Source organism: Stegodyphus dumicola, chromosome X2 (genome assembly GCF_044657685.1).
Source record: "Stegodyphus dumicola isolate Sdum_Otavi_A_Nest chromosome X2, ASM4465768v1".
NCBI classification, from domain to species: domain Eukaryota; kingdom Metazoa; phylum Arthropoda; class Arachnida; order Araneae; family Eresidae; genus Stegodyphus; species Stegodyphus dumicola.
In genome coordinates, this window is record NC_140781.1 from 54,694,747 (window position 1) to 54,706,760 (window position 12,014).

The following is a 12,014-nucleotide window of genomic DNA, read 5'->3' on the forward strand; positions in this document are numbered from 1 at the left end:
CTGTCCATTGAATTTTCATAAATTCGACACAATGCGCAAATACTATTTGGAACATAATGCGAATAAATTTAGTTTATAAAAATACGTTTAAACCTACTGTTTTGCAGATCAGTTAGAAATAAGAACCTGGAAAAGTTTTTTCGCGTATATATATATTAGTATTTATTCTCTTTTTTTTTTTTTTGTGTGTGTGTGTGTGTGTGTGTTATAGCATCATAATAAAATAAAAATGCATTTCTTTCAGCTCTGACCATAGAAGGTGGTGGAGCAAATGCCACAGCTGTCATGGGGGATATAGGAGCAACAAATGGTATATTGAACATCATAGATCGCGTGTTAGGAATGCCCTATCTTACAGTATTCAACAAATTGGCACATGATCCAGATTTATAGTGAGTCTTGGAATTTCTGAATCCGATTATACTATTATTTTAAGCTCTTTCCGAGCAAATTTTCTTTAGATCTGTGCTACATTGCAAATACTCATCTTCGCTCGTCAAAGAGAACCACGACTTTTGTTACCAGAAATTCGCCTGTGGTAAACACAGAATTCCACAGATATGAGGCAAAATATATCAGCTCAACAATAAAAATTGATAGGTCTTCCTAAAGATTTGAAATTAAGTTGCATATGTAACAAATTTAAAATAATTTCTATTCTAAAGCATGTAATTAATTTTAGCTATTCGTATATGAAGGACTTTGAGTACCTCTTTTTAAATCAGAAAATTTAATCATAGACTGTTTGTAATGAAAACCCTACGTGCATTCATTTTTAATGTTTCTTATTAAAGTATAATCAATCTGCACCTGTAAAAGAAATCATATAACAAATCACTTGTTTATTTGCTATTAAAGGCATATGCTGTAAGTTCTCTGATACGGTCCAGAAATACTCAGCAAGCATATCTACATTCCATGTTCTAAAGAAAACCTCATTTCCAAAGGAAATAATATAGTAAAATCTGTAGCCATTGTTATCGCTTATCACATCAAGATTCATATCAAAGTCCTAGTATAAGTCTAGAAAATGTTAAAAAATCTGTCTATTTCTGCCTTCTGTACCTGATTCTATATTCTTGCCAGATACATTTGAACCACCCTGTATATCTTACTTTATTTTGCTTTTATGTGCTTTTAGTTTCATTGCGCTATAGTATGTTGTAAACTATGTGTAACTGCCTTTAATATTACTGTAACCTTATTTTTGTAGTATTTAAATTCTTAAACTATCATGCAGTTAATTCTTCGCATTTCTGTTACATCCTATAATACCTGTACACATTATCCTTATGCTTTCCACATTTACCATCTTTGTTATAATTATATATATTATTTAGCTATTCGGTTTGTTCTTTGTACATTTATTCTCATGCATTTACAACTTTTGCTATCTGTATAGATTCTTTCTATATATTACTTTTACACATAATATCTGTATTTCATTGTACTCTCTATATATTTTTAACACAATGCTCATTTTAAGTTTATACTTTATTCTATGAACTATAGTGTTATGCTTCAGTAGTAAGATTCAAAGCTGGCATTCTGTACACTACATTACTGAATTTGTACTTACAATTTTGTAATTTCTGTAACAGAGTACTATAAAATGTGCCATTTGCACAACATATTTCCCCTTTAGCAGGACCTCTTTTAAAATTTTGCACATTTTATACCTCCTAGAACAGAGTACTGATTTGATCGCCGGTATGGCATCTTAGTTCTATACAGCTGAATTTGGGCAGACGCTGTTTTGTTAAATATCTTTTATTTTTATGTAGCTTAACAGAAGCCTTAAATCTGCCTCAAAGCCTTAAATCTGTCATCTGCCATTGTGACAACAAATGACACTTCCATTTATAGCAAAAACGAGATAATCTTAAAGTCACTTTTTGTTTTATGATTAAAGCTTGTAGAATCATTAGGATTTTTTGAAGCAGGAGACGTAAAAAACGTGGAATGCCATCACCGGGACTCGAACTCTGAACCTCTAGAATACGCGTCGAGTATAGATAGTTCTTCTAGCTGAATCGTAACTGCAACAGTTTTCTTTGAAGAACTGAAACCTCGTAACTAACTTCTCGTTAATTCCCTGACCATGAAACAGAGCACGATTTGGTTCCCTGCCTAACCTCTAAAAGTGTGTTTTATGAGAATATTTAAAAATAGAAGTGGAAAGTTGCATTTTTGGAAATGTTCAATAAATTCTTTGTTCAAAGAAAGTAAAATAAAAGATTAATTTGTGCATTTGAAGGGCATTAAATCTGTTAAATAATAATCCCCACGTCTGAAAGTACTTCTCGAAATAGTTACTCAGAATGAAAAAGTATTATAAAACTCTTTCTGTAATTATACTCCTTTTATAATTCCCGTACATCTAAAAACTTTGCAATAGATGGCAGCAGCTTCTTCTTGTATGCTTTAAAGAAGGCTAGCGTTAAAAGAAGATTTAAATATATAGTGGTAATTTAAAACCACAAATGCAAAAAAAAAAAAAAAAAAAAAAAGAAATTCTTAAAGGGGGGTGGCCAAAGGGAAAGGAATGTAATTACATATTCATTCTTTCCATTAGCAAATGTTTCTAAACTATACTTTATTTTATATAATAGACTTCATACTATATAACGCTATTTCTTGTAAGAGCTATGTTTAACTACTAAATATCTAGACGACCCAAATATTTTAAGTTGTAGTTAGGAGTGAGAATATAATCTTAACACAGTGATATAAGAAAGAAAATGTGCCCATATAAAATAAATAAATAAATATAATGCATATAAAAATCAGTTTTCTTCCACTTTACTTACTGTTTGTTGAAAATACTGTTATATACGTATGTGAGTATTATACTCTATATATTTATGTGAGTATTTAATACTTTACATACACTAAATACACTTGCAGTGTCTCATTATTGTGTATAAAGCACATTATTTTATAATGTCATTATCCCTTTAAATAATGCTGGCTATCAAAACCTGAGATGTACTTTGATAAACATCTGAACACGATAGCGGAATCTTGAGAATTTAATTTAGTGAGATTTCAGTTATATAACTCATTATTCACTTATTTTCGATTAGTGTTTCGTGTGGTTACTTCCGTATTTTATTACATTTTTAACCCAATACATTTAATTTTATTTCTGCTTATGGGATTCTTGGGACTTAAGATAATTTTAAAAATCAATATTCAAATTTATTTTTTAATTTCTAAATCGTTTCAATTTTAGTTTTTTCTCGGGGGGATTGTTTTAAGCCCTTTATTACATTATGCATCAAATTATGCATTATGCAACTTGCTATTTCATTATTCGGATTTTAATATATAACACTAGTTCGATTTATTGTAACAGATGCCTGCAAATAAAACTCTGAAATCTTTTCCATGTGGCTAAGAACATAAAAATAGAAAACTGGGTTCTTATTTTGTGAAAAATAATTTATAAATAAGGTTTAACTTCTTCCAACTCAATCTCCTTAACAAAATTACTCTTTGTAGTAATTTTAAATATTATGAGTAAAAATAGTATAATAATTTTTCAAATAGTCGTTGTTTCACGAATATGAGTTTAAAATACAGTTTTTTTTTTTTTTTTTTTTTTTTTTTTTTTTTTTATCCTTCCCTTTCTTTCAGTACGACTTTTCGATTGAGCGCTCAAGATGCGTGGAATCAAAAATTGAACGATAAAGGAAAGAGTTATACGTTCTTTGTGCCCAACGAAAAGGCGTGGGAACTTCTCAAGTCAGAAATGCCTTCAGAACACAAGCAACTACACTTAGGACAATTCAGCTACCACGTTCATAAGGTTGACAATACAATACGTATTAATTTATATATGTATTTTAATGGCTCATTCTGTTTTCTCACAACACATTTTTTTATAAAAATTTTTGTGTATTAAAAAGCAGTGTTTTGTTTTTCACTATGTGTAGTTTTAATATGTAATCTGAATTAAACGTTCCAAAACAGCAAATTTTATGAAATAAAACTGGCAATAAATTCAAAAGTGTATTACTAAATCTTAGCGAAAATTTTTCAGGTGAATACAAATACTATTTAAAATGAAATGTCAGTGTGCTAGAGATATAAGTTATTATAAAATAAGTAACTTAATAAATTAAATGCAATAAATATGCATTTAATTTTTTTTATTTAGCAAATAATTTGCAATAATTTTGTATAAGAGAAACTTCTTGAAATTTTAACGTTAATTGTCATTTAAAATTTCATTGCTGTTTAAAGTTTACGATTCTACTGCCCATAAATTTTGGGTTAATAGCTTACTTTGCTACTTGGGTTAATAATTTGTTTAAGTAGCTTAATTTATTTCGCACATTTTTGGCTAAGATTTTCTTGCTTACGAAATTATTTTTAACGGTTGTTTAACATCACAAAATGTTTTATCAGAAAGTTATATTAATGCACTTTTTAACATTTTTTACATGCATAGTTTTGTACCTGTTCTTTAGAGATTGTGGAAAAGTTAATGGCTGGATGCAAGACGGATATAAATTCTACATTCAGACATTCAAATACTTTTATTCATAGGACAGCTAAAGCAGTTTTAAAAACTATAGAACCTAATTAGGGAGGATTTTTATAATAAATTAAGATAAGAATAATATGAAGATCGTGTAATTATGATTAATGAATGTTATCAAATGAAGCTGATCATAAGCCAAGAGGAAGTGAGGTACTTAAGATATTCAGACTTAACTTATTTATTAATAATTTGTTTTATAATATACCATATCAACGTCGCCTAATAATTTAATAAATGTGCGAAACGAAAACTTTTCATAAATTTTATTAGAATATTCACTATTGCAAACATTTTTATAATTCATACAGCACAAACTTTTAAGCTTCATTTATTTTATACTAATTAGTTCTGTTCCGTTTTGATGCCTATAGATTCCTTTTTTATATCGCACATGTTCTATCCAAGAATAAATGAGAACACAAAAATAAGTAGTTAAGTACTATACCAACAGCGCACTAGAAAGAGCGTGTGATTGGTAGTTGCTTGCCTTCCCCTCACCAGTTTAACATGCTTTCCATTGAATTATTTAATACGCTAATTTCTTAATACTGATTTTAGAATTATTTCTCTTTGTGATTTAAAAAAAGTTACCTTCTTTAGTAAGTCTCTATTAATTCAGTTTTCATTAAAAATAATTAATAATTCATTTGTTATTAAAACATCGTAATGCTCTCAAAAAGTACTCGGAATTACACTTTTAATTCTCATGTAGATATATATAGGATGCTCTTCTTAGACATGAAATAAAAAGTAGTATAGTATTACCTCTAACCATAATTAAACATTGATTCCGTACGCAAATTTCAGAGAAGACTTTTGTATATTTAATGCACTGCAATGTGGTTTGGTTTAAGGAAAGTAGGCAAGGGCCATCTGCCTAGAAGAAGGAATGCCTTTGTGGAGAATTTTCAAAGGGAAACTGGCTCGTATCCACTTAACACATGGGAAAGACGGCAAAACTTCCCATTTAGCCAGCCTATTCACCCGGTTCACCTGGAATCGAACCCAGGATGAACTACCCGCAATCGGCGATTTTATCGCTTAGCCGGTCGTTGGTCACTCCAACATGGAATTCATTGGCTGTGTGATAAATGTTCAGTCAGCATTATACCTTAATCTCCGAGTAGTGTCTTAATATTTATGCAGTACAGATTCTATCAAAAAGACTTGGCCTAGTCTATGTTATGCTTCCCCAACTTGAGCATCGGCTACCCCGGTAGATACAAACAAACTGCAAGCTATCCAAAATGAAGTGTTTCAGAATATCACTAATGTTTGCATTTTCATTTGAAATTCTTTGCTGCATACGGACTATTAAATGTCCCTTGGTTAGCAAGCACCTCAGAAACACTAACGAAATGTTCTTTGCTAAGGCAATTAACAACTGTACCGTAAATTTCTTATCAGTAGTCAATTATGTAGTAGTGGAAGATGATAAATGTATTAGACCAGCGGTTCTCAACCTTTTGACTAACGCGTACCATCTAAACAAAAATTTGAAACCTTTAGTACCACCACTACAAAGTACTACTACCACCACCGCTCTTGAACAAAGCTCAGATTGCATAAATTTACGAGTGTTAGAGGAAAAAACTAAATCAGGATGTTGGAGTTTTAATTTTTGAATTTAATAGTTAAAAATACTTTGCTTCTTTGCGTACCACCGGTTGAGAAACCCTGTATTAGACCATTCGCTGCGCATAATTGGTAGTTTATATTACATACTTTCGACTGTTTCTATTCTTTTTCTATGGTTTGGTTTAGAATTTGTAATCATTAATACATTTAATTTGTTTAAATAAACAGGTTTTTGCTTTACCTTGTTTTACCTTACTTTCGTGTTATTATTTGTACAGTAATTTTAGTGTTTGAGAATTTAGTACTATGTGGAAAATTGTATATTTTGAATTTTTCATCAGCATACTCGTTTTGTACATAGTTTGATTTCACGACTTGATTCGCTCTGTTACTAGTGTGGTAGTTTACTCTTCTGTCATCCTTTTGTTTCATTTGTTTCATGTTTGCATGTATGAAGTATTAGCCCAGGAACTATCGTTCAAAGACATCATCGTATCGGCACTCAAACGACTCCACTCTTTTTCCACTCTTATTCTCTGCAGCATCCACCTCATCGAAATTCAAAGTCATGACATGTTAGGCAAATTTTTATTGAACGAGTGACCGCCCAGTCAGGTTGCACATGTGCGACATATTTATTCAAAAAACACTTCTGTCTTGCGCTCCGTTGTAAAGTACACATGGTCTATAACAAAGTTATGATGAAAAAAAGTTCGGGTCGAGTTAGGTCAGTACATCTCAATAACAGGTGATCATCTTCTGATCCATCGTTTAGTTAAATGACCATCCAAGAATGTAAGAATTTCGTTAGCAACGAGAAGATGATGTTTTGTACAATGGTTGCATCGTGAAATTAAGGTACAGAGTATTCTTGCAGCATGTTTCCATGTGTTAGGCTAACTACTTATGGCTTTTGCGAAACCTTATCTCAAGCCAACGCTGCATTTAACTAGGTTCATGTTCGATCAGAGTGTTTGGATTCTCAGATGAGAAATGTATGTCTGTTTATTTTTTTAGTTGAGTGTAATTTTGCGTCATCCAAAAGGCATGTTCAGTCTAGAAATGTACTTTTGGCATACATTTTGACGAAAAACGTGCTGTATTTTGGCAACGAAGTTTCTTTATGGCCTTTTGGGATTTAACTTGCTAATGCATGCAGCTGTATCTTAAGCGTATTATATAAACCAAAGTTTTATTGAATAATCTATGTACGTATTTAACTTTGTTGTAAGTAGGATTTATAACCTCCCACCAGCTTGATGGATAAATTTCTTTCGAATTCGCTGAACTGTTTCTCCGTTACGAACAGAATTCACTAAATGTTTTCCTCTGGTATCTTACGTTCGATATATTTGATAGATATTGGTACAAACATGCAGTTTCTTAGTTTCTTAGTCTATTTTATAACGGACTCCTAAGTCGAGACAACCGCAGGTGCTCAAAACCATCCTCTACAAAGCATCGTTTTCTTATGTAGCATCTGTACGATGAATGACTTCTATCAGTATTGCGAAACGGATAAGTAATTTCAGCTTATGCACGCTGACCTTATTAATATTAGCATTATCGCTCTTTACCCTGGCTCACATTTCCTGTCATTAAAAACTACATTGCAAAACTGGTAGCAATAATAGGTATTTCAGTTTATGTACGCTGACCATATTAATTTCAACATTACTGCTCTTTATACTGACTCGCATAACTGCTAGCAAAAAGAACTGGCATAAACAGATTAGTATTTGAAGCTTAAAACGTAAAAAATCACCTGTGCATTTACGGAAATTCGAGTAATGGAACTTCTACTTGCTAGCTGAGCTTGCTAACCACTTACGGTACAAGATCGCGCACAGCTGACTGTGATAATACGTTACATTCTTCACAGCTTTAAGATTACTGCGGAAAACCAGGAGACCATGTAGATGAAATTTTCTCACTTGGTAACGAGTTATCATCCACCACCTTTGAGAGCGGGTTGCAACGCCTTCGCCGGGAATCGAACCACGGACTTCTCAATTACGCGCTGAGCGTGCGGACCACTACACCATGAAGGCTCGCTAAGAAGGCGGGAGAAATACCTTATAATAGCTATTAGGTACTTGGCAGTTTAGACGTCTTAACCACTTACTTCGCGAAATCGGGTAATGATATTACTCCTTACAAATAAAAGAACACTGCTATAGTTTTCAAGATAAAACTAAACCTTCTGCTTCAGTTGCAGATTTCAAATCTGAATATGGAATTCTTCATCTGAGGATATGACACGCATATAGTGAATGTACTTTTAATATTTGAAACTGAGGAAGACTGTGCATGAACTTCGAAATTATAATACTGCAACTTAATTTTACATTACTCCAATTTATTTGTTTTTTGGATGCTTCACATATTCTACAGTTTTACAATTCGTATGTTCGCATTCTACAATTTGCATGAATGGGTTTTTTCGTGGTTTTCCCCATGTGTAACGTGTATACGAGCCAGTTTCCCTTAGAAAGTCCTCCACGAAGGCATCCCTTCCCTTAGGCAGATAGCCCTCGAGGCTTTGCCGTAATTAAGTAAGCTAAGCTACAATTTGCATGTTCATTTGTAGCAAGTGCATTGCATGCTGTGAAATTACTTTACTTCTAGTTTTATCTAAACGCTATGTATTTAAGTCTTGTTTCGATTTTATAAAGTTTCTGCACGATTATGGGTATATTTGTATTACCTTCTTTACCCTTGTTTTTCAGGAATTGTAAAACCTCAGAGTCATCATCCATTTAAAAGAATTTATTTTTATAAAATGATATATAATAATATAAATTTTCCAGTATTGGAATATCGAAAAACGTTTCTACCATAGATATTAAAGAGAATCTTGGCTTAGATGATAGTACCAGCACTCTTGCTTTGATAAATATCTATAAGTATGTAACAAAAGAAACGATAAATGTTTTTAGGGAAAATCATTTATTCTTAGCACCTTATTATTAGGATTTCGTTTAATAATAATGAATTTTCAGCTTCATAAAATGGCTCTGAAGTACAATTTAAGAAATTTAGTTTATTTTTTTATCTCGAAATAAATCTGCCTTTAAGCGATGCATTTGTCGAGGTCTTGGGAAACTGGTTGATATGCACTTTAAAGAGAAAATGAAAAAAAAAAAAAAATATTCCTCAAGAACTGAAGTCGAGATAAATAATCAGTGTTTGTAGGTCTTGGCCATTGATGAATGGCAGCTTCAGCAAATAGAACGATTCAATACGTGTTGTTTTATCGTGAGTTATATTTATACGTATAAGTACTCGTATAAGTATTGCTTGACTGCGAATTTCTATCATTCCCGTAATGGCCAACATAACTGTGAGCCAGGTTTCGTTAAGAAGTCTTTAAAATAGCATATCCCTAAAAATGAGAAACTTTTGTCTGCTTTGCCATAATTACGTGAAGAAATATACAATAATGTTTTTATCCTTATTATTTTAATAGAAATTTGTTTTATTCATTCATATTTGGGAATTATATCAATGCAGTTACTTTTCATAATGCACTTATTGAGTAGACCATTGTGAATCCTGTTTTCTTAACTTCGATTTTTGCTTCAGATTCTGGATCGCCATCTTGTTGTAGGAATGGAACTTACGAAAGAAGATTTAGAACGCCAAGATAAGATTCAAATGGTTCACGGAATGTTCAAAGTTTCACCTGGATATGGAAGTGGTTAGTGATTTTATTCCTTGATCCCCTTTCTTACAATATATTTTTAGAGTTTTTTTTTTTTTTTTTTTTTTTTTCATTAAAATGCATATTTTGTAGGATTTTTTTTTTTTTTTTTTGTTTCTTTGTTTTCTACAATAATTTTGGTATGCAAATTATTATATATATAGATTTTATTTGCTGATTGACTCTGAAAAAACAAAAGTTTATAACTCAAAAAGTAATAATCTGAATGAATATTGAATAGACAAGTAGAGATATATTTAGGGAAGTAGTAGAAAATTGCTTAAAATGCTGAGGATAGGTAATTTCAATTGAGAATTGTTCCCGAACAAGATGGTTTTCATGAATTTTCCTTAACGTTAGAATTTCTTTGAAAATATTTAACACTTTTTTATGTTTCGTAAATATATATCAAGATGATAAAGTAATTTATTTGGCCTATTTTAAATGATTTTTTGTTTAATATAACTGTGCATTCTCAGAATTATAGCTAGCGGTCATTATGGGTGTTTTTCTTCCCTGTTTTAGTAGAAGGTACTGTAGAGACATTAGGATTTTTTCGAAGCCAGAGAGATGAAAAATTAGCAACGCCTTCGCCGGTAATCGAAACGCTGACCTCTCAATTACGCGCTGAGCGTGCAGACGACTACACCACGAAGGCTCGCTAAAAAGGCGGGAAAAGTACCTTATAGGTTAATGCGGCATGGTATATCAGCCTCTTGACGCTATTTTTTGGGGTTTTTTTGTTTTCATGCCAGATATAGCAACTCGCTGGAACCGAAGTGAGACTTCCTAAAGTGGTAATGTCCCGACTGAGGTTCACTTTTCTTATTTATCTGAATTGTTTAGTAAGTTTGCCTTATTCTGTTCACACATTCATTTCACTTGCAAGTGTTCGGGGATTCTGACCACTTTTTTATATGTAAATTTTCCTCTATTAATAATGTGGCGTAGAACCATTGAAAGAAAATATCTCTCAAAAAAAGAAATGGTAAATGTATTAATGTAATGCAAGAATTATCCGATGACAATTCTGCTTCGTAAATTAGTTCCCATTAGAATCTAATACAGAAGTTTTTTTTTCTATTTCATCTGAAGAAGATTGGATTATTCCAACAACTAGCGAATGCGAATCTTCAAATGGCAGTTCTATTCTTTCAAAAAAGTGCCAAAACATTTCACCATCTGGTTCTGAGGAAGAACAAGGCATTCCTTTATCATTTCAACTTAGAATCGATTTCAAAAATAAAACAAATAAAATATGCGGAGGTCAAGAATCTAGCCTTGAAGAAGAGTTTAGTCAAGGAGAAGGAAGTGAAGTGATTCAAAGGGACGAAAACGACGTGGGACAAGCAGTACCCAATTAAGAAAGTGAAGACAAATTGAGTGTTTTGAAAATGAAAAAAATCAGCCAAAAGACTGAGAAGCAGTGAATGATGGTACAATGAGGGAAAAGGAAGTTTCTAGCATATTTCCACCTGGGAGACTTCTTGAAACAATAAATATTTTGGCTAAGAGAAACATAAATGATGGAATTACAAGTAGTGTATTCAGCGAAAAAAAGTTTGCGTCATGTACAGCAATGCACAGAACCCATGGTTCATCCAAAGTCGGGGAACCTGAATTAGAGCTTGTTATTTGCGGAGCTACACGCTTTTATTTGCTCTATTATATGCTAGCGACGATTTGGCTGTCAAAGAATTGTCTGTTTTGAGTGTAAAGCACAAATCTTGGGGCCCGGATTTAATCAGTAAAACAATACCCAAGGACAGATTCTTGGAAGCTATAAAGTATGTGAGCTTTGACTTGAAGTCAACTGGATCATAAAGATTACAAACGGATTTATTTACTCTTTTTTCATAGGTACGGAATACCTTTATTGAGAACTGTTTATTGTGTTACAAATCAGTCAGAAATGTTACAACTGGTGGACAGTTATTACCTACAAAGGCAAAATACCTCTTTATTCAGTATATGCTTCAAAACACCGATAAATTCTGGCTTTTATCTGATGTAAAATCAAAATGCTTAGCAAATCCATCATTCGGAAAAGATGAAGTATGTCAATTGAAGAAACTGTTGGGGAGCATCCCGTTTATTGGTGGGTTGAGCCCTTTTATAACACCAGAAGAAGTGTTACTACAGACAATTTCTTTATCTGAATTTTATTAAAACAATTTGAAGAAT

General features: G+C 32.2%; 1 protein-coding gene across 1 annotated transcript in view; it reads left to right on the forward strand.

Annotated features, from left to right (window-relative positions):
- LOC118198440 (fasciclin-1-like) overlaps nucleotides 1-12,014 on the forward strand; it is a 233,288-nt gene that overhangs the window by 211,263 nt on the left and 10,011 nt on the right. Inside the window, exons 10-12 of the mRNA XM_085809854.1 lie at nucleotides 245-392; nucleotides 3,640-3,811; nucleotides 9,713-9,827. Of these exons, the coding sequence (XP_085665980.1) occupies nucleotides 245-392; nucleotides 3,640-3,811; nucleotides 9,713-9,827 (435 nt within the window). The remainder of the gene's footprint in view (nucleotides 1-244; nucleotides 393-3,639; nucleotides 3,812-9,712; nucleotides 9,828-12,014) is intronic.